Source organism: Haliotis rubra, unplaced genomic scaffold, assembly GCF_003918875.1.
Source record: "Haliotis rubra isolate DU_JTF1 unplaced genomic scaffold, ASM391887v1 Scf2089, whole genome shotgun sequence".
NCBI lineage: Eukaryota > Metazoa > Mollusca > Gastropoda > Lepetellida > Haliotidae > Haliotis > Haliotis rubra.
Window position 1 is genome coordinate 17481 of NW_025766102.1, and position 24463 is coordinate 41943.

General features: G+C 44.0%; 1 protein-coding gene across 1 annotated transcript in view; it reads left to right on the forward strand.

Annotated features, from left to right (window-relative positions):
* The window catches only part of LOC124276390 (leucine-rich repeat-containing protein 71-like), a 38949-nt gene extending 15226 nt beyond the window's left edge, over positions 1-23723 (forward strand). The window contains exons 7-10 of the mRNA XM_046712032.1: positions 2417-2491; positions 8889-8963; positions 9269-9428; positions 23661-23723. Of these exons, the coding sequence (XP_046567988.1) occupies positions 2417-2491; positions 8889-8963; positions 9269-9428; positions 23661-23723 (373 nt within the window). The remainder of the gene's footprint in view (positions 1-2416; positions 2492-8888; positions 8964-9268; positions 9429-23660) is intronic.
* The last annotated feature ends 740 nt before the right edge of the window (positions 23724-24463 follow it).

Below are 24463 nucleotides of genomic sequence, written 5' to 3' on the forward strand. Positions count from 1 at the left end.
TAATTCCATTGATTCTGTGTTGGTATATGAATCTTGGAAATGTTATCTTATGTCTTTCATATCAGCATTATAGCTCTTCCAGGCTTACTGTTGAACACTATTAAGACTGTTGAACACTATTAAGACTGTTGAACACTATTAAGACTGTTGAACACTATTGAAGACTGTTGAACACTATTAAGACTGTTGAACACTATTGAAGACTGTTGAACACTAGTAAGACGGTTGAACACTTGTAAGACGGTTGAACACTGTTAAGACTGTTGAACACTATTAAGACTGTTGAACACTGTTAAGACTGTTGAACACTGTCAAGACTGTTGAACACTGTTAAGACTGTTGAACACTATTAAGATCGTTGAACACTATTGAAGACTGTTGAACACTTGTAAGACGGTTGAACACTATGAAGACTGTTGAACACTATTAAGACTGTTGAACACTATTAAGCCTGTTGAACACTATTGAAGACTGTTGAACACTAGTAAGACGGTTGAACACTTGTAAGACGGTTGAACACTGTTAAGACTGTTGAACACTATTAAGACTGTTGAACACTGTTAAGACTGTTGAACACTGTCAAGACTGTTGAACACTGTTATTGTTAAGACTGTTGAACACTATTAAGATCGTTGAACACTATTGAAGACTGTTGAACACTTGTAAGACGGTTGAACACTATTAAGACTGTTGAACACTATTAAGACTGTTGAACACTATTAAGACTGTTGAACACTATTGAAGACTGTTGAACACTAGTAAGACGGTTGAACACTTGTAAGACTGTTGAACACTGTTAAGACTGTTGAACACTATTAAGACTGTTGAACACTGTTAAGACTGTTGAACACTGTCAAGACTGTTGAACACTGTTAAGACTGTTGAACACTATTAAGATCGTTGAACACTATTGAAGACTGTTGAACACTTGTAAGACGGTTGAACATTATTAAGACTGTTGAACACTATTAAGACTGTTGAACACTATTAAGCCTGTTGAACACTATTGAAGACTGTTGAACACTAGTAAGACGGATGAACACTTGTAAGACGGTTGAACACTGTTAAGACTGTTGAACACTATTAAGACTGTTGAACACTGTTAAGACTGTTGAACACTGTCAAGACTGTTGAACACTGTTAAGACTGTTGAGCACTATTAAGATCATTGAACACTATTGAAGACTGTTGAACACTTGTAAGATGGTTGAACACTATTAAGACTGTTGAACACTATTAAGACTGTTGAACACTATTGAAGACTGTTGAAAACTAGTAAGACGGTTGAACACTTGTAAAACGATTGAACACTGTTAAGACTGTTGAACACTGTTAAGACTGTTGAACACTGTCAAGACTGTTGAACACTGTTAAGACTGTTGAACACTGTCAAGACTGTTGAACACTGTTAAGACTGTTGAACACTATTAAGACTGTTGAACACTATTGAAGACTGTTGAACACTAGTAAGACGGTTGAACAGTAAGACTGTTGAACACTGTTAAGACTGTTGAACACTATTAAGACTGTTGAACACTGTTAAGACTTTTGAACACTGTTAAGACTGTTGAACACTGTCAAGACTGTTGAACACTGTTAAGACTGTTGAACACTATCAAGACTCGTTGAACACTATTGAAGACTGTTGAACACTTGTAAGACGGTTGAACACTATTAAGACTGTTGAACACTATTAAGACTGTTGAACACTAGTAAGACGGTTGAACACTATCAAAACTGTTGAACACTGTTAAGACTGTTGAACACTATTAAGACTGTTGAACACTATTAAGACTGTTGAACACTATTGAAGACTGTTGAACACTATTAAGACTGTTGAACACTGTCAAGACTGTTGAACACTAGTAAGACGGTTGAACACTAGTAAGACGGTTGAACACTGTTAAGACTGTTGAACACTGTTAAGACTTTTGAACACTCTTAAGACTGTTGAACACTGTTAAGACTGTTGAACACTGTTAAGACTGTTGAACACTCTTAAGACTGTTGAACACTGTTAAGACTGTTGAACACTATTAAGACCGTTGAAGACTATTAAGACTGTTGAACACTATTAAGACTGTTGAACACTATTAAGACCGTTGAACACTTGTAAGACTGTTGAACACTGTTAAGACTGTTGAACACTATTAAGACTGTTGAACACTGTTAAGACTGTTGAACACTGTCAAGACTGTTGAACACTGTTAAGACTGTTGAACACACTGAAAAGAATATTAAGACTGTTGAACACTATTGAAGACTGTTGAACACTATTAAGACTGTTGAACACTATTAAGACTGTTGAACACTATTAAGACTGTATTTGCTTGCATGTTCTTCTCATTATTTGTTAAACTCTTTATGGGGAGATTATTTGTTTGTGTGAGTGTCCTGTATATGTTTCTGTTCCCAGTTTGTGGCAGGTGGGACTGACCGGGGAGACTGTGGCCATCTTGGCGTCCTTCATGCCGCTCTGCATGAATCTGAAGTAAGTTGTTTCCTTCCAGGTTTCACCTCTGTGAGGGTTCCAGGGTGGCACAGTTCTTGCCTAGCAACCATAGATGTTGTACATTGTTTCATGGTGTGTTACTGTATCCTGATTTCATGGTGTGTTGCTCATTATATTGATCACTGGTTTGTCTGCTTTCTTAGACACATGTCCCAGGTGTATTTCCACTTGAAATGGTTTTGTTTTGATTTGTAACTTAAGTATGTAGAGTCATACCTATCTATTTAGACAACATGAGGTACAACAGTTTTATTTAAAATCAGTGTGAGATAAACAAAATGATCCTGTACATGTGGGCCCCAAATCATTTTTCACATTGTTATATTTGATAGGATATTTATTTAGTGCACATATCCACACAGCTAGTACATGCTCAAGGTGCTTGAGTGTTCCCTTGATCAACAGATGTCTTTTTTTCTGGCATTCTTTTAACCAACTCAACTCCCTGGGGAGTATTCAGCTCATGCAGCCTTTTAGGCGCAGTGAGTTATCACACAGCCTCATCCTCACAAGGTACCCATTTGCAGCTGGGTGAACTGGGACACATAGTCACAGTGTTTTGTCCAATGATACTGCACGTTACTATACCCGCAACTAGGTGTACGCACGTGTTCGTGTGTCCACCGTTTATGTAGGTGTACATGTTGATAAGTGGGCTGTGGATTATTATTAACTGATCCGGGACTTGGAACAACACACTGCTATGTGTTGAAGTGGCTACTTAGAGTGAGTGAGTTTAGTTTTATGCCGCCTTTAGCAATATTACAGTAATATCACAGCAGGGAACACCTGAAATGGGCTTCACACATTGTAACCATGTGGGGAATCGAACCTGGGCTTCGGCGTGACGAGCGAACACTTGAACCCCATGGTTACCCCATGCCCTGGGTACTTAAAACACTGCACAAGCATGCTATAGGTTAAGGTAACTAACTGCAGTCAGGCCGCGTTAGACTCATGCTGTTACCAATCTTGTTTACTATATTAACACGTCAATTGTTGATTCATTAATCCGATGGTTCAGTCTCTGACGCATCCTCGATAATCTCCAGGGTATAGATTCGATAAGTCTCCACTATACCCTGGATGCATCTATGGCTCGAGCTGATAATTTTATTACCTCCCTTTGCTGCCGCAACCGAGCTTGCCAGTTTCAACAAAGATAGCTATCGCAGCCGCGAAAGTTTGTTCTCAGTGCGACTCAGATTTGGGGGGAAAACATACAGAAAAATTGACCGGTCTGAAATCTTAAAAAAAATATATGCAAGAACTCCTTCTACCTCTTTCAGAGCACCTCTGCAACAATATATTATTGTGTTGCACAAGTTTAAACGGTTAGATAATTTAAAAGCGACAGTGAGTTGTGATTGGTATGCTCAGCTTGACACCTGATTGGATGAAAAGCCAACCAAGGGAGGTAATAAAATCATTGGTTTGAGCCTGAGACGCATCCAGGGTATAGTGGAGATTTATCGGAACGTATACCCTGGAGATTATCGAGGATGTCTCCGACCCCGGACGTCAATTATTGGTAATGGATTAGTTAATTGTTCTTGATTTTCTTTTATTAATCCATCTGTAAATACAGCGGCCATATTATACAATTATAGACTGGTGATGAAGTCAACACAGGTACTGACCGAATTCACCAGTCCATATTGTTTTATTATGTAATTACCAAATGAAAGAAGCTTCTAAAAGCCAAACCATGTCGGTTTAGTCAATAAAAGTAATTTTATTTTTGGTACAAACCAATAACATTATGTCAACAATACTGTGACATGTAAATAATAGAATGACGTCATAGCTTGACATCAATGTTCTTTCGTCTCTCTCAGACAAGTGAAAGGGAAGTAACGCTACTGCAGTTTCATCATCCAAAACATTCTTTATGGAACTGTTCTGATTATCGCGGCCTGACTGTGATAAGCAGCATGGTGGACTCCGTGCAGCCGTACCTAGATGGGATCCTGCTAATTATGTCCACTGCTGGTTTGTCTGACCTGGATATTTACATGCCCAGTGCTACACACAGCTACACACAGAATACTGCTTACTTTGACGTGAAACAACCACAGACCAGAGACCATAATAATAGAGGGACGGCCCTCTAGCCAGTGCGCAAAACCATCAGCGCTACGGCTTGCCCTGCGCAGCCTATCCGGAAGCTGGCGAAAACGTGTGTTGACTTCAGTCATCGATTTCGCGTATTTTCATTGCAAAGGTAAGATTTGATTTTTTTCATGTATTCTCATGCATATACTTATATTTGCAACAGTGCATTAGCGGTGTATTAGGGGTGCTAAAGCATATATTTGTCCTTGTATTTGATAAATACTGCCATGTGTGCTCGTCGTTCTGTGAGAACAATGGCGGAGGTGTAAAATCGGCGAAAGTCCCGATTTTGATTTTCAATAACGGATTCTAATTCTCGATACAAATCCTTAGTTACCGGGGTGTAATGAAAGAAAATAAGATAAAGATTGGTATAGGGGCATTTATAAGTCTGTGGCGGTCGCGTCATTGCTTATTTTGGCTCGTGAAATGCGACAAAATATGATGTTTTCCGAAATATTTACTCCACAACACTTGATTTTCGCACGCTTTCACAAGAACAGCTTATTACTAGCATTTTTGAAATAAACATGTGAACATTCACGGCGATTTCCTCTTTTGCGTGGTACACTTTTTATATGGCTACGATCGGTATTTTATTTTTTATGATTTTTGGCGTAAACCCATATTTGCGTCGTATACTGAACATTTCAATTATCATGTAGCAGACGACATAACATTCATTTTGTTCGTTAATATAACGCGAATATATATTTAAATCATTCTACAAAAGTCTCATTCACCTAATCGTTTGAAAAAATGTACATATTTCCATTATTGTTCATTTTGATGATTATGTTTGTGGAAAAGGTCCTTATTTATCATGTAACAATTCATATATTTTTCTGTTATCATTATTCTTCCTACTGAAGTTAGAGTTATATTGCTATATATTATTATACAGTACCAGCAGCCTGACTTTATGGAACAATGAATCAACACTTTATATCATTACACTATTTATATAATATATTATCATTTGTTTGGCAGATGCCCAGGAAAAAAGTTTTCATCCGCAGTCGCGGGAAGGGCTACTCAACAGCTGCTCAGAGAGGGTCCGAGACAACAAGGTGTCAGTTCTTCCTCTCTCTCTGACATTCTTATTCATCAGTTCAATCAACTGTTCTTGACGATTGCAGGTAAGTAATAATGGAAGTAAGAAATTCACAAATGATGTCTTTGAAAAAAAATGAGTAATTTAAACTAATTTTGTGTTGATATTTTGTAGTTATTGGTATTTATTTATTTCATTGGTATTTGTATATCTGGTACCTGCAGAAATAAGTTTAAAATATCAAAGCAATTGTATAATCAAATATTAATATTGTTTCTTTTCTTATGTAAAAACAACGGTATAGTGTAAATTATTAAGTACAATATTCCCATATTGAGTAAGTAACTAGACCTTGTTTGAAAGAACATTGGCAACCAACTATTGCATAATTTTAACAACTATTTAGAACACTTCAATTTTTTTTTAATATTAATATTGTATATCTTTTTTTTCAGTTCAAGAGATGCACTGTGGGACAAAGCATGGAAGTCATTCTTCATTGACCTCACCGATGAACCCACAGATACCCCATGCCTGGAAGAAGCGACAGATTCTTATACATGTAGTTGTTTGGCTGATGAATTCTTTGGTTTTTTTTTTACACAATTCCCCAGTATCATCCGGACAACAATGTAGATGAATTTGTTGATGGCATCCTGCGATACCAGCAATATTTAACATTAAAAAAGGAGCTGTTTCAGCATGTAGATGAGCTAGGCAATTTTACAATTGCAAGAAACAAGCGTGAAAACATTACCATTGTGCAGTTTTATGACTGACGTAGGCTCAGTCCAGCTTTCAGTAGTCATCAAGCCATCCTTTACAGCAGCAATATATGCACATCGACGTGACTTTGGCCCAAATCATGAATTCTGAATTGGTTTACCTGCATTTTTCTCCACTCTAAGAGATATGAAGAAACTTTTATCAAAACTGTCTACATACCATGTTTGCGTTGGCAGTTATGAAGACAGATTTACAGACTTGATTCCAGTTGGTGCAGGCATAAGTAAAGTAGCTATTTCAACAATATCTGCCTAATAATTTAACATGTAATAAAGTACATGAGTAGAAATTATGGAAATTAAAATCCAATGTACAGTTCACTTCATGGATATCTAAAATATCTGTTAATGAAGTTATATTAAGATTGTGTACAGATTTGTATGATTTTATGTTTTACATTCACAATCAGTCCTAAATGGACAACCTAACTTTGCAGGCTGTGTTGCAAGAAGTTTAAAAGTTATCATCTTCCCTTATTTTATCACCAGCTTAAGTCTGGGCTAGTACAAGCAGCCGCCCATACACATACACACGCATGTCGTCATATGAGCGAAATATTCTCAAGCACGACGTTAAGACCAATTTCACCTCACCTCACCTCGACTCACTCGGCACTCATCGGAAGGGCTACTCAAAGAGCCTACTATTAAGTACAATATTCCCTTCTTGATTAAGTAGATATACCTTGTTTGAAAGAACATTGGCAACCAAATATTGCATAATTTTAATTTCAAATTCAGTTTAGAGTTTATTTGCAACAGTTGAAATTCACATTTACTGTGTTTTTAATGAAAGAATATCTAAATGGTTGAATTTCGTAATACATGATTGTACATATAGATATATGGTCCTATTCTACAATAAATACATTGTACATATAAGAACGTGTGATGTTGTGTTTTAATGTTATTGGTTGCATGTTCCTGCCAAGTTAAAGTTGACACTTTGCTGAAATTTTTTAATTGATAGGGTAATGTACTGCAGCCCATTTAACACGTATATTTCATGGGCTCGGAGGAAAGTGACTTTAGTATTTAGTGGCTTCCCTTTGAAAACAACAACAAATGTCTCCATAGGGCCCAAAGCATAATCACTGCTAGCCCCAAACTGGCATTATAAAAACATTAACGCTCTTGGATAATGTTTCGTTGGGACTATAAACGTTATAATAAAAAATTATGCGAATTAATATAAAATTAGAATCAGAGACTATAATAGCGTCATTTAGTGAAACACCATGCAGCCAGTCACAGGCCCTCGTGTCTTTCCGATGATTCATGATTTTAAAAATATTGTTTTTGAGATGACGCCCCGACTCGAAATGTTTCACAGTACAATACATAATGACAAGGCCGGACACTGCTAGGGTGACCCTACCCGACTGCGTTGCCGATCGCAACGCTACCATCACATGCAATCGATTAAAACTTTATGTAAACATAATCATGGATGATTGGCCTATCGAGCAACACTCACGACACCTACCAATTCTTTATTGTTATTTCTGCAAGTCGATTGAAAACCGATTTTGACTCTCAACTAAACGATCTTGACACAAATGGATGACATGTCCGCACACAACAGGGGTGTGGTCGAAGCAAGTCCTCTGATTGGCTAACGCTTGCAAATCTGCACATTCTTTATAAATTTGCGGGAATTTTTACTTTCATCGACTGCTTGACCACACCCTCGTTTTGTGTCAACGAATACTTGCAAGTAAATCTTGAGATTAGCCATGTGATGATACGTTTGGCGAGCATCGGGGATATTGGCAACTGTAATGTTAAAACTGCCTTTACCTGACTGGGTTAGTTTGATTTTTGTATTTTTGGTTTATATTCTCTGTCCTTTCGTAGTCTGTAAATTCTCCAAGTAAGTATCGAGGTCCAAGTCGCAATCATCCCAGTGAATGAATTAAGTCGTCCATGGCCATGCCGAATGTTGAAACAAATATTCCAGGCTTATGACGACACGCATTTCGCGAATGATACATGTTCTGCGATGTTGTCAGTTGACAAATGTGTGCAAATGAGAGATAAGATACAAATTAAGATTATTGTAATCAGTTTGTTGGAGCTGTCCATGTAATGTTTAACTGTCAAACGCAGCTGGTGAAATCCCGCTAAGGGAATTAACTCTCGGCCTGGATATTACGCAATATTGTTTACGTGGTTACCAGAGTGCTCATTTGCGAATGTCTGCGCATCTGTTGAGCATGTGTACCGGTGGAAGGAAGTTAGCAGCAGGGTGTCGATGTGCATCAGTTACATGCCAGTTCCGTAGCGCTGATGGTTAGTGATAAACTGTTGGGGAGGGCCGTCCCTCTATTATATGGTCTCTGCACAGACCTACATGTGATAATGATCCTGTCAGTGCTGGATATGATGGATGTGGGACTGTAGATGAAATTGTCTGTTGCAGGAACCTGGTCCTGGATGGCAACTGTATACAGGAAGGTGAAGAGAACTGGCATCTGTTGGTGGATGATGACAGCAGGTGAGGGTGTATGCATTAGGGTGAGGTGCAGGGAGGAGACATAGCACCTGTAGAGGAACTTTCCTTGTCCTCCTCCCTCTTCCTCCTTCTCCTCTTCCTCCTCTCTTCCTCCTTTTTTTCTTCTCTTCCTCCCTCATCTTCTTCCATCTCCTCTTCTTCCTCCTCTTCATCATCACTGTACCTTGATTACCTTTTGGTATCGAAACTTGTAAGAGGTCTCTCACATAATTAGATAAACTGTTATATTTCTGAATTTAGTTTATCAATCATTCAGCCAAGCTCACCCACTCACTCACTCCTTTCAGTGTTCAGCTTCTCTCACTCCAACATTGTGCCGTCTCTGATGAAGCTGCCGAGGGCATTGGCAAGGCTCTGGGTACTGCCAAACGCTTCAACACAAAGCTCTTGTCTCTCAACCTGGCTGGCAACAGAATCACAGATGTTGGTGCGGAGCATTTAGCAGGGGTAATTTCTGGAAAAATCTCTGAAGTAACAGATTAGGGGAAGTGACTGTGTGTCTGATTTACATAGCTTGCTTAGACTGCATGGCCTGTTTCATGTCATTAAGCTGGCTCTTTTGATAGTGTCTCGATAAACCAACACAAATATGTACAATTCTTTTTTATATATTCCTCCTTGGGGTACTTATAAGCATTTAAATGTCCATTTAAATTCCCTACGACAGTTGTAACAATATTTGAATAAACATATTTACAAAACAAAAACTACGTTTTGTCTTGTGAGACCACCCTTACAGGGCCCTCCGGCCCCCTACAGCCAAGAGCAGGTAACTCTAGACCGTAACCTCGTACCTCACTTTCCATGCTGTCGTTTACCGGCAAGACGTGGGTCCATTCAAGAAGGTTTCTTTTCCCTGCGCAAAATTATGAGTGTGTCAGAAACAGCAACTGTATGTATGGTTCTCTTTTTTCCCTGCATGGGCGATTTGGAGGCTTGTTCTGAACTTTTTCATTCATAATTTCTAGTTGTAACTTGGTACCTGTCGCGGTCGGCTCGCCGGGTGCGTGTCAAGATGGCGGACAGGTCCCTTCGCTAGCCTCACTGTTCATTGGTTTCCCGTGTGGTTTTTCAATGTTACAGGTGGTTTTAGTATTTTTTATTTATATGTTGTTACATGTAGGGCGTTTCCGCTGCTAGCATTTTCTATCTTACGCTAAAAGTCGTAATTGTTAGTTATGTTGCAGTGCGTATTATGATTATTGTCAACTGTATGCTACGTTGTCGCATTAGTTGTGTCGCCCATGCGTGTTTTTTCATATATGTATGTGTGTATGGGGTTGATTGCTGCACAGGTTTTTTACTTGTTGCAGTTTAAATCCTGTACTTCGTGCCTCGCCGCCATTCCCGTCAGGGACACGCACGCGAGGTGTGTTTCGTTGCCTCATCCAAACTGATCATGAGGAAGAGGGGTGTCGGCGTGTGCCATTTTCGCCTCAAACTATTAAGGCCACGGCAGGTGGACCGGCTGTTTTACAGCAACCTGCTTGGCTGGGGTGATATCTGGGCTCAGGATCCCCGTCCAAGCGTTCACACAAAAAGGGGTCTCACGGGGCAGCTTCCCATCTGAGCCGGCTCCCAAAGAGCTAAGGGTTCCAAGGAGGCCGTTGGAGAAAACTAATACATCTATTTCTCAACCTGCTCCTGTATCTGTCACCCCCCCTGTTGTGTCGGCACCTGTTGTACCTGTTGACTCTTTAACCGCTTTGTTTCAGGAACAGATGTCGTCAGTGAAATCCCTGATCGATACGGCGTTGGCTGGGTTCTGTAAGGAGCTCATGGCGCCCGGTCGTCGAGAGTGGATCTGACACATCTGGGGGTGGCTGCGGCCTGAGCCCGGCAGCGCCTCCCCCCGGGCAGCTTGATCCCGGCTTCGGCCGTGGGGATAGCGCGCCCTCGGCACCTGGTGGCGGCATAGCTTCATGCTCAGGTCTGTCACAGGTGCCTGGCGCCGGCGATGCAGGGTTGCCCCTGTCTTCGCCTGGTGCCCTGACTGGCGGTCGCCTCGGCGCCGACCAGCTCGGGGATACCTCGGCGCCTGGCAGCCAGTCTGGGTTACCGGGAAGCCTGTTGCGGCAGGTTCCTCTCGGGCGCCTCGGTGACCTGGCGCGGGTTCCACCCGGCAGGGCGACTCGTTTCCTCTGGCGCCTCTTGACCTTTATAGTCTTTCTGGTTCAGCCTCTGGCGTATCCTCGGCGGTCTCTCAGGAGTATGAGAGTACGGCGGCCGAGGATTGTGCCGAGGTGGATATGGAGGATGATGGAGGGAGGGAGGAGTCGGAGGCGGGAGTTCCATACTCCTTTGGCTCGTCTCTGTGGCAGGTTCGGGATAAGATCGCCGAAGCCCTGCCCCAGGTGGCCGTTACCGTACAGGCGCCCAACCCCGCGGAGTTTCGGCTCCCGGGGGAGGCTTTCGCGCCTAGCCGGGTCGCCGAGGCACGCCTCCGCATTCTGCCATCACTGGTGAGTGAGGTGATCAATCCTCTCTTGACTGGTGCCCGCTCTCAGTTTGATTTGCCCGACGTCGGCAAGCGGTACCAGTTGGGAGAGGAGGCACTGTTCGAGCCGCCAGTGGTGGACGAGTGCGTCTTTGCGTCCATCACTCTAGGGGGGTCGTCCTCGTCTTCCCTGGCCTCGGCCAGGCAGGGCAGGCGCCTCCCCCCTTTTCCTACTAATGCACTTACGCTGAAGTCTGCGTACTGGTCCTTCAAGGAGTGCTACCGGTGCGCAGCCCAGCAAGTAAAAGTGGCAGTCCACTCAGCCTACCTGTCTGCTCTGCAGGGACAGCTGGTGGATCAGAGCGCTTGTGACGCCGACTTGTCGGCGCCGGTGCTCGCACAACAGCTCGCGAGGGGTACACTCTCATCTGGCACCGGGGATAGCATTGGTGCTGTGCCAGCCAGATGATAGATGCCGTGATGGAGCTTGCGCCGCCTGTGGTTGTCCGTGGGCGGTATTCACCCGACCCGCGCAACGAAGGCGCTCCTGTCATTACCTTATACCATGGGGTCCTCCCTGTTCCCTGGGGCATTGCAGGTTGTGCGGGGAGGCCAGCGGAGGCAGTTTCTACCTTCAAAGCCTCTAAGCCTTTGGAACAGCCCTCCGCTCCTGCGCCACCGGCCTTCCCGCTTCGCTTCGCTTATCCTTCTGCCCGGCGAAGGGCGCTGCAAAGTGGACTGCCCTTTGCAGTCAAAGCGAACGAGGCGCCTTTGAGAGCAAGGGCAGGCCTGCTCAAAGCGCGCAGCAGCCTTTTTCCGGGGCAGGGGAAGCCAGCCCGGCTTCCCGCTGATTACTTCCCCAGAGCCCTTATTGCCCCCCACTCATGCAAGCGGAGACTTGCCGACTGTGGGGGTGCACTGCCTCATGCCACGCGTCCCTGTCGCGCGGTTGTCCCTATTCCTCCGGGAGGTGGGAGGCAGCCACCTCAAATCCCTGGGTCCTGTCCCGCGCTCAGGGATGGCCATTTGCCACAGTGGGCCGAGATCCTCCGTCCTTCTCCGGGGTTCGGCATACGCCTGTGCCGACCTCCCGCGACAAGGCGAACGCGCTCCGTGCCGAAGTTCAGTCCTTACTGAACAAGGCAGCCATCGAGGTGGTTCCTGTGGGTCAGCAAGGAGAGGGGTTTTATTCCACCTACTTCCTAGTGACCAAAAAGGACGGAGGGTTCAGACCCATTCTGAATCTCAGAGGGTTGAACCAGTTACTGGAGGTGCCGTCTTTCAGGATGGAGACACTCAGGTCAGTGATCTCCTCCGTCGAGACAGGGGATTGGCTTCGTCAATCGATCTCAAAGACGCATACCTCCATGTTCCAATGCACCCCGGGGCGTGCTACCAGTTTCGTGTGCTCCTCTTCGGCATCTCCACGGCGCCAAGGGTGTTCACCAAACTTATGCTAATCCCAGCTCAGTTAGCCAGGTCTCAGGGCAGGTGTTGTCACCCGTACCTGGACGATTGGCTTCTCAGGGCCTTAGGTCCTCAGTTAAGCAGAGCCTCCACACTGTGCGTGATGGATACTCTGGTGTCACTGGGCTGGATTATCAACCTCAAGAAATCAGACCTCGTTCCGACGCAGGATCTGATTTTCTTGGGGGCCAGATTCAACACGGAGCTAGGGATTGTTTCCCTTGCTCCGGACGCTTATCGTCAAAGTCAGAGGACTGTGTTACACAGTTTCTCCAGTAAGCCCAATCGTCAGCCCGAACATGGCCGGTTGCTAGGCAACATGGCGGCGACAGTGGGCGTGGTTTGGCGTGCTTGGCGTCTGAGGATCGCGACCAGTTCAGCAAGCGTTAGCTCAGCTGTGGTCCCACTTTCGCAGAGCTACGAGATTATTCTCACTAGCGCCCAGTGGTTAATTCCTCACTTGCGATGGTGGGCCGGGCGTGGGAATTTGTCAGGGGATCCCCTCGACACCCGACACCTTCCCTCTCAGTTCAGGCGGACGCCTCCCTCACAGGGGGTCCTGGGCGAGCACTCAGCCTCCGGCCTCTGGTGGGGCCGGGGAATCAACCTACACATCAATGTGTTAGAACTGAGAGCAGTCCGCGGGGTGTTGAGTGCTTCGGGTGTTGGTGCAGGGCCGTGTGGTTCGTCTAGAAATGGACAATCAAGCGGCCATGTCTTACATTCTCAAGCAAAGGCGGCACAGTGTCTCCGTCGGCTCCTTCAGGGCGTGGCAGTTTCTACTGTGGTGCGATCAGTTCAGCATTCGGGTTTTGCCTGTTTATCTCCGGGGTAGACAGCGTCCGTGCAGATGCACTTTCCGGTATACTAGTCCCCTGCAGTGGATGCTTTCGACCGGGAGATATTCGGGGATTATCTCCCAGTTGTTTGGGTCGATTTCCAGGTGGATCTGTTTTGCGTCTGGGGTGACGAACCAGATTCCTGTGTTTTGCTCAGTTCGGATCGGGGCGTTAATAACGGCGCCTTTCAGCTCGATTGGACGGACAGGGTACTGTGAAGCGTTCCCCTGATACCACTGATTTCCAGGGTCCTGTCACAGCTGACCGCACAACCAGCTCGGCTACTTGTGCTTCTGGCACCTTTGGTCGGCTGCGCTGGTTTCGGTAATTCTCAGGTTTCTGGCTCAGCCTCCTGTTCTATTACCTTTTCGACCCGGACCTCCTATCCCAGAGCGGGCCCACCGAATCCCAGGATTCAGTGGGTGGCTTTGCCGCTGTCAGGGATCGCCTCCGTGCGGCGGAATTCCTTCACCAGTTGCAGACACAATTCTGGCCAGCGGAGGGGATTCGACAAGCGTTCAATATGAGGATAGATGGGCCTGTTATTGGCTGGTGTGTCAACAGGGGATTCTTGATCCCTTTTCTACTGATTTAGTCTCTGTTTTAGAATTCCTCCAGTCTCGGTTGGCCGCCCGGTCTAAGCGGCTTCAACTGTTCGAGGATATTCTCACGGCTATTTCTCGTTTCATATTCCTGTTGGCGGTGCTCTCTTGGGGCAGCACCCTCTTGTGCAGCGCTTTTTAGCGAAGCGTGGACAGAATCCGTCCGGTTGTCCGGCGGTTAGTCCCCCGGGACTTGTCAATGCGTTCTTGATTGGCTGTCGGTCCACTGTTTCACAATCTGTCGGCTCTTTCACTCCAGCTGTTGGCGTGGAAGGCGGCGTTTCTTAATGGCGGTGACTTCAGGCGAAGCGGGTTGGCGATATTCCGCGCAATGTCGGCCCGATCCAGCTTACTATTTTCACAAAGACAGAGTTAGCATCACGGCTGCCTGATACTTACCGTCCTAAGAAGGATAGTCCCTTCCATGTGGCGAAGCCTATTGAGCTCCCAGCTTTCACTCAGCCTTCCTGTCGGTACCTCTCTTACGGCGTGCTCCGTCTTAGATGTCCGTAAGACACTTAAGGCTTATATCAAGCGAACAAGGGGTACCCGTAAGGGTAACCAATTGTTTTGTTGTTATGGCGGGAGTTCAGGCTGGTCTTCCGGCGACCAAGCAAACCATTTCTCGGTGGCTTGTCTCTGCCATACATATGAGCTATACTCAAACAGAGCAGTATCCGCCTGTAGGGTTGAAAGCTCATTCGGTTAGGGCAGTTGCTACATCGAAAGCTTACGCTGCAGCCCTGCCCATTGAGGAGATCTGCTCAGCGGCTATTTGGAGCGATCCGGCGATGCGTTCATCCGTCATTACCAACTTGACAGACTCTCAAGTGGCGTGCTTTCGGTTCGGTCAGTCAGTTCTCTCCAGTGGGCATGGTTCCACCTCTCTAGCCGATTGAGCTTTCGAGGATTTTATTATGTGAACCATTCTATGCCAAATTTTTTAACACTGGTGTTGGGTTTTAAAAATCTTGTTTACATATTCCCTTGGTGACGGGTTTTATGTGGTGATGGTTTTTATTCCCATGTCTTTTGCATTCTGCTCTAGACTTAACTGGCCTTGGAAACTTTGCTAAATATATATATATATTAAGGCATTTCGTTTCTGGTGGCTTTCGCGGGACCCTTATCTTGGCTTCCGAGTAGATTACGGGAGGAGGGAGGTGTGTCTCGTTAGTTTGCATTAAGCGAGGTTTAAGCTGGGCAATTTACATATGTTCAACCCTGACCCTGGCTCATGCCCCGCCTGATTGGCTATGGTGGACGCGTGACTGGGTAAGTGTGCTTTTCTGCTATATTTAGCTTGGGAAATTCCACTTCTTGTCGGGGGTGTTTTCTGCAGACAGAATGCGGCTCCTTAGCTCCGTCTTTAGGAGTCTGTCTTATGCTTATAAGTACCCAAGGAGGAATATATAAAAAGAATCGAACTAACCTGTAGAGGTTTCAGATTCTTTGAATATATTCCTCCTAGAAGAATCTCCCATCCCTCCCACATTCTGTCTGACGTTGTTCAGCATGGAAAGTGAGGTACGAGGTTACGGTCTAGAGTTACCTGCTCTTGGCTGTAGGGGGCCGGAGGGCCCTGTAAGGGTGGTCTCACAAGACAAAACGTAGTTTTTGTTTTGTAAATATATTTATTCAAATATTGTTACAACTGTCGTAGGGAATTTAAATGGACATTTAAATGCTTATAAGTACCCCAAGGAGGAATATATTCAAAGAATCTGAAACCTCTACAGGTTAGTTCGAATTTTTTATGAGAATTGCTCAGATACTCCAGATTAACTAGGTTTCACATGAAGATTCTCTGGTTAGACTAACATCTAGTTTCAGAAATTGAAATATTTCACAGAAAAAATTATTCTGATAAATATATTATAAAGGAGCCCAGTTACTCTTTTTTCAGAAGTTGTAGTAATCAAGACTGTTCTACTAATACAGGCATATTTGGGTTATATTGGATGTGTTTGTGTCGGTCAGTATGACTGGTAGTTGCTTGTCTAGGTCAGTTGTATATGTGACCTGCAACATTGTGCCAGGACTTGTACATAGAGGGCACAATCCACACTCCGGTGCTGTGATGACTTAGCATTACATCACCGCCACAGGCTAATTTGGATATCACGTGACCAGACTATTCTCTTGTTTGTAAACAAACGCGCATATTCATAATAAGAAGAGACTAGTCCTACCAGAGATCATATAATATGGTCTCTGGTCTTACGCAAGCTTTTCGGTGGGCTCTTCACAATGTTTTACATTGTTGCATATATATACTGACACACATTGAAAACGCAAAACCAAATTCAAATGAGGAAAACTTAACAAACAACAATACTTGGATGAAAATTGTTCTACAGTTATGTTGAGAATTTCATTGTGCTTCATTTTCATAAAAAAATGATTGCAAGAGTTCCGCCAATATGACTGACACGTCAAGCGTCACACACAGACCCTCCTTACGTCCGTCAGTAGCGAGTGTGACCTCCCTGAGCCTGTACACATGCATGGAGTCGACATGGCATGGATTCGCACAAATGTCGAACAGGTGCTTGGGGGATGTTCTGCCACTCCTGTCAACTCAGCGACGTTGTTTGGCTGACGTTGACGTTGCCATTGATGAATCCAGCGACCAAGCTCATGTTCATGTTGCTGCCTGTGGACGCGTTGTCTGCCATCTGCAAATGACACACAGAACCTGGACCCATTGAAAAACACCCACTGGTTGGAGATTCATGGTGGTTGGAGGCTATGTTGCTGTGCAAAAAGGAGTCTGTTGACTCGATGATGTTGCATAATGATGTTTCCCGATATGGCCCCTTAGTGCCACAGCCTGCAGATGTCAAATGACTGTCATGGCGCTGATGTGGCATACTTTACGTCCTACAGTGTTTCGAGGTGAGTTTGCTGCTGTCTGAAAGCGGCTTCTTTGGTGAACTCGTCGGATGTGCCGGCCTGGAAGTGCCGTCATGACCGGAGTTTGTCCTGGTAAGGGACAGTCATGGATGCTTCCAGTTTGCTGATGACGATTTTGGAGTCTGTTGATGGTGGATTTGTGATGTTCCCACCGACAGCATCCCGATAGCTTGTTCCCTCTGCTGTTCACTGAGCCGTGGCATTGTGTGACTGCTAGTGAAACGGTTGAACCATAATGCCTTTTATGTGTCCAAAACCTGGCTTTGCATGTGTATGTCATGATAATCATGCACCCCAATAGGTCCAAGGAATATGCCAGAGTTGTGTTTTCATGAACTGTACCCATGCCAGAAAACAAATGAAGGAGTTTAGAAAACTTAAGGCTGGATATGATTGATAGAGGAACTGTGGCTGTCTGTAAGGAGACAATTAGAACTGAGTTGCATGCAATGGGTTGGCAGAAAAGTCGAGGAATTCCATCACCGATCATGAAACCTGAAAAGGAGCGAAGGTTGAACTGGTGCTTACAGCATAGAAATTTTAACTGGGACAATGTGATTTTCTCAGAAGAAAGTTCTGTGTGACTGTTTCCTAATACACTGAAATTCTGGACTAAACAAACTGAAAAACCTTTGTATCAGCGCCCAAAGTAGAGTCCGAAATTTAACATGTGGGGTGGCATATCTGTGTTAGGGGCAACGCCCCTCTGTGTATTTGAAGGGAATATGAACAGTGAGCGGTACACAGATATTCTAGCGGGACATTTACTTCCATCTGCTCACGTGTTCTATGGAAATTGTTGGATTTTCCAGCAGGACAACGATCCAAAACATCGTTCAAAGCACTCACAGGCCTGGTTTCGGACCCAAAATATGACATTATTAGATTGGCCAAGCTATTACCCGGACCTAAATCCAATAGAAAATGTTTGGGGACTTATGAAGAAAAGTGTCAATAAGAAACATCTGACAAATATTGCTGAAATGAAAAAAGAGGTGGTCCGATATTGGGACAGCATGGACCACGACTTTCTAACTTCTTTGATCAGTAGTATGCCCCGCCGCATTGAAGCCTGCATTGCTGCCCATAGTGACTTGACAAAATACTAACTGTTCACTTGTCTTTGAATCTGGAGTTATGTTCAGCTAATATTCACATTTAATACGTTAGTAATGAGTTAAAAAAATTTTTTTTATGATCTTTAAATTTTCAATAATTTCTTGTTGTACTGTATATTCTTCCACACCGGCGACATTAAGGTTTATGAAATACATTATTTTTCCTTATCCTGACTCATGATGTTTTCCAGAAATTCCTTAGCTCCCTTTCCCTTGCGAATGGTAGTGGAACACTTGAATCCCTTGTAGTTCCCGAAGCGGATGTAAAAATACACTCACCCACGAATTACCTCCCTTCTTTCCCACGCAAACAGTCATGTGACCAGCCTTGCTGTCATTCTCTCCCTTTTCGCCCAAGCGGATAGTTGAGGCTGAGCACTGGAAGTCCCATATCGGCAGATATCCTTAAGTAATTAGATCCTATTTATCAAAATTTCGCTGTGTATGGTATTTGACTATAACTATAAAGCATTAGTTGTATAAAATTTGAAGAAATTTTCGTAATTTGTTACACTTTTTCATCATAATGTAACGTGTCTACATTTCATGAAATCTTGCATTGTTTGCAGGCACCGGCTATCTGTGGCTGATCCTCACCCCCAATGCCCATCGTACATTAAACCATGTTCTTCCAGCTCACTGTGTACATATTGCAGTGATTTATCAAATTTGCAATTTAATCAATATTTGTCTTATATCTATAGACGTGCCATGGATAGGGTGAGGAAGTCATCACAAGTCATGGTTGATAAACCTGGAAATCAGCCGGTAACCGTACGTTGTTTGCTACTGCAGAAATAAATAATTTTGGTGCTGTGTTGAGTACGTTGCAGGGGTCGTCGTCTGGTACGGGGTCGAAACAGAGGTCTGCTACGGCGGAGTTGATGCCCTCTCAGAGTGAGAATAAGACTACTGCTTTATCCACAATGCAGAAATGGGCATTTATAACTAGGTTAGCGTCAAAATCAACACGACCTAGCAGGTCAACTCATCAGAGGTCGTTTAATGAGGAGATCTTTCTACCACACGAGGCAGACGTGCTTGATGAACCACCGTTACTTCTGCCTGAAGTACCGACTAGATTGGCGATGCAGGCGACCTCCACGACTACTAGATCGTCTTCTGCAACTACAACAGCGGGCGAGCTGTTTGACGACCAACCACCAACTTCTCAATGCAGTGAAGTTGAAGCACACAACACATCAATGCCGAATCAGTTCCAGTCAACGCAGAACTTTGATCCAGGCGACTTTATGAAGCAATTTACTACCCAAATGATGGCCATGATGGAACGACGGTTTGATGAGGAAGCGAAGGCACGACAGAATCTCACATCAACTGACAACATTCGCATACCCTCAGACCTGCGCGAACCTGATAACGCCTTTGGCAAACGTGTACCTTCATCACAATCGGACAACTCTGTCATCATGGAACAGGATGGAAGGTTTGTGAAGGCTACTAGCTCTACGAGAACTTCGTCTGCGAACCCTCAACATTTGAGAATGCCTAGGAATCCATCTCCAAGAGCCAGCTGTTCCAGATCTACATCCCGCAGCTCTCACACACAAACAGAAGGTTCGCGAAGGTAAGGTTTGCGATAACGGAGTTCGCTAAGGCTAGGTTCGCGAGAGACAAGTTTGCAAAGGGATGGATCACGAGACAAGGTTCGCGAAAGGGTGGATCACGAGACAGACGTTCGCGAAAGGATGGATCACGAGATAGAGGTTCGCGGAAGCTAGATTCGCGAAAGGAAGGTTCGCAGAAGGAGGATTCGCGAAAGGCATAGGTCTACGGAACAAGAACTATCTGATGAACATACCAACTACGTCTTCTCAGATACGGAAGTTACAGCTTGGATAGCTAATTGATTGAACTTAGAGTCTCCCTCCAAGGAATTGGATGAAGCTTACACAGACAAGATGTGCAAGGATGACTTCGACTCAGTGACTTTTCCTCCTTTTGAGCCGAGGTGCCTTCAAACCTACGCATATCTTTTGACAAAGCTACTAGGTTCCAGAATCAGCATCTGCCACCCCTTTATGAGAGCGCCGGACTTAGATGAGAACATAAAACTGGTCAACAAATTTCGGAACAAGTTTTACAAGGTGGAGGATAAAAAGTTGGCCCAATTTGATACTGCGACGAGGAGATCCTTCTTCGGATTAGCGAGATCCAGAGCAATCAATGAGGCATTAATTAACAAGTTCCAGAACCCCAGTTCGAAAGAAGATAGGATGATATTATCTGCTCTGCTCACTCAGAAGAAGGACCAATATCCATATCGGATCATTTGGCCTGAACGTCGGCACGTCTCACCTTGTTCCTGGAGTGACAGATTTACCCAACCCCTACTTAGAGCTCCTTGGGCGGTGCCTACCATCTTCGGAGGTGAGATAGATGAAGCAGCTAAGGAAGCTAGTCATGACTCAAGGGAAGTCATGATGATCAAGTCTGTAGATACTCCAGCCAGCGTCATTCGTCATACTTCACAGAAGTACAACAGCAAGTCGAAATATTCAGGTATCCAGAAGGCTAAGGAGAAGAAATACTCCAGTTTCAGAGGCGGGAAAGGCTCTTTTTTGTTGCCCATCCGGAAACTAGAGAGGAAACTCAGGGAGAGGACATACTCCCAGAGGTTTCAGAGGAGCTAGACGTTGAAATTGGGGCTCTGAAAGACTGGATACTTCCACCCCCAGCCGTTCCTGTACAACCATCGACAGTGGGTGGATGTCTACAAAGGTACTGGGAAAATTGGGGAATACTGGAGGGCGACTATGTCTCACAAGTACTCTTGTGAAGGATACAGAGTGCAGCTCAAGGCCACACCACCGTTAACCCTCAGACGGATGGTCTTCAACTATGCAGATGAGCAAGCAGACAAGCTACAAGAAGCCATCAACTCACTTTTCTAACCAAGAATGCGGTAGAGAGAATAGATCAACATCATCTCACGCCAGGCTTCTACACCCCAATTTTCCTAGCAACCAGAAGAATTCCAAAGAGAAATTCAGGTTGATTTACAACATGCGGAAATTCAACCAAGACTATCTACTCAAACCGAAAAGGTTCAGAATGATCCACCTACCTCAACTCAGACTACTAATTCGTCCAGCAGATTATATGGCCAGCATAGACCTCCAGGATGCATATCTACACATCCCCATGTTCCAGCTACACGTGTGGACCATATCAGAACCTGTCTGAAGAAAAGAGGATACTCCGCCAGAGCAGCGAAAGCAGTAACCTTAGCGTTACGCAGATGTACTCGCAATTTGTATGATGACAAATGGCAGAAATTTAAATATGCAAGGCGGAAGGGCTTCACAGCTATGAAAGCTGCTCATTCTCAAGTGGCCGAATATCTATGTCACGTTAGATATACAAGACATCTGAAAGGTTCGACATTATCCACATCAGCATCAGCCATCAGCACAGTCGTCACTAAGAAGTCAGGCATCAAATTGACGAAAGTACCAGAATTACTGGATCTGCTGCGATCTTTTAAACCGGAGGACCAACAAAAGAAATTCAGAGCACCAGCCTGGGATCTGAATGTAATTCTACGTCATCTCATGAGCGTTGCCTATGAGCCTCTAGAACAGACTAACTTCGAGCTACTCACACAGAAAACTCTGTTCCTACTTGCCCTAGCCACGGCAGCTCGTATGTCTGAGATACATGGGCTGTACGAATTAGATTCAACACGGGGCACCGTGCTGCAGTACATCTAGGACTAAGATGGGACTTTATTGCAAAGAATCAACTACCTGGTCAACCAGATAAACAGTTCCATGTGCCAGCGCTATCTAGGATCCTCGGACCAGAGGACACCCTGGACCTATCCTTGAGAGCCGTTATACTAAGAGCCTACAAAGCAGCATGATTAGAACCTCCAAGAGCTTCCAACCCACACGAAGTCAGAGCACTGGCGTCAACACTCGCTCTACATGGAAATTGCTCTATATCATCAATTATGGAGGGCTGCTTCTGGAAGTCAGATACGGTGTTTGGCAACCACTACCTCCGAGACATAGCCACCGAAGACTGGCTGGTCACATGACTGTTTGCGCGGGAAAAGGGAGGTAACTCGTGGATGAGTGTATTTTTACGCCCGCGTCAGGGAACTACAAAGGATTCAAGTGTTCCACTACCATTCGCAAGGAAAAGGGAGATAAGCAAAGATCATGAGTCAGGATAAGAATAAAATATCAATTTTACTTTAAAAAATTACATATTAATATATCAACTGGCTGCATCGTTTGCTGTCTGTCGGCTTTGACGATAGCATGTGGAGCCATTACAAAGCATGTAAACAAAGGATCGCTTTCATAAAATCGAAATATTGTTACAGGTTTCAGAGCTACAGATAACTTTTGGGTCAATGAGTTATGTACTCGCTTAAGCTTGTGAAACGATAAGAAAGAGTGAGTGAGTGAGTTTTATGTAACGTCACATCGGCAATATTTCAGCCATATCGTGACCGATAAGAAAGACCACAAGTTGCCAAGTCCAGGAGCTGAAATAAAAACACTCAATACACCTCAGTTATTTATCTATTTTTGTTTGTAAGCATGTATTTACAAAACTGAAGCGTACTTATGCGCAACAGATGTAATAAAATTGAGTTTTCACATAAATATTTGCGTAATTTACGCAGAATCGCAGCTTATCTGTACCTCTGGCGTTTTAGGATATTTTGTCAGTGAAAATAAAGCGATTCTATCAAGGATGATTTGTTAGATATGTAGACTTCGTCAAAAATAGAAGAGTTAAGAAAAATGTACATTATATTGAATGGTGATTGCAAGATGTGACGAATCGTCACATCTTTTACAACCTAATGGCAGAGGTACTGTGCTGGCCACATGGAACTCCGGGTAGGAGAATGGGCACAATCAGGCTGGTAAACAGTGTTGATTGCTGGGGATGGGTGATGTTTCTTACGTGCGTGTCTGTGAGAATCTTCAATGATTAAAGGGAGATAACACACATCATGTACTACATGTTGAACAAGTGAAGGTAACAAAACTAGCTGGTTATATTAATGGATTTTTACATAATGGATGTGCAGCAACCCATTTTTGTTTTAAGAGGCGGCTAACAGGATTGGACAGTCATTCCTGGTTGAAACATTATCATTTCTTAATTGCATAAATAAATGGTCATGATGTTAATCACTGGATTGTCTGGTCTTAACTTGATTATTTACAAACAGCCATCAGACAACAAATAACAAACATAACAAACAACAAACCTGGTATTATGATGATTATAGTGTTTTGTGTTCTGTGTTCCAGGGACTTAGGATGAACAGAACACTGCTGTCTCTCTCCCCTGGCCAACAACCAGATCGGAGATAAGGGGGTGAAGAAAATAGCAGAGGTCAGTGAGCATTGCTTCATTTAATTCATGGGGCACATAATGCAAGACACATTCTTTTGTTATGATTATAATACTGAAAATGTACATATTGGATATATGGGTACAGTTACCCTGTTTTGAGGGTTTGAAAGGGGCAGTGTGCAAAATAGCCACTGGCCCGCTAGCCTGTGGCTAGTAAAAATCAAGTTGGGCCAGTAAATGTCCACAGTCTCTGGCCTGACTGGCTAGTGAATTTTCATTGGGTCATTTTGTAAATATATCACTCTCTCCAACATATCAGCATCTTAATGATAAAACCCATGTCTACATTCAAATTTCGGACTAGTAAATTATTTTGTGGGCTAGTAACTGAATGGCTAGCAAAATTTGGAAACTATTTTGCACACTGGAAAAGGGAGCTGCTTTATGCACGGGGTTAAAGATGTCTGAGTATTGTTTTATCTGTATAACTTTCTGATTCTAATGGTGATGTCAACCAGCATCCGATTGTCACTGATGTGTTTTGATGAAATTATGGGGTCACTTAAAACATGTGGTTGCATGTGGAATATCGGGGTTGTGCATGTGATGTACTTCATTCCGACTTCTAGCACGACGTTGTGTGATACTTGATTCTGATTGGCTGAGAGCTCATCAAAACCGTATGTAAATGGCAGTTAAAGGACTGCTAATTAAAGTGACCGATTCACCGCATATTAATAAAGTGAACCTGTTGTAA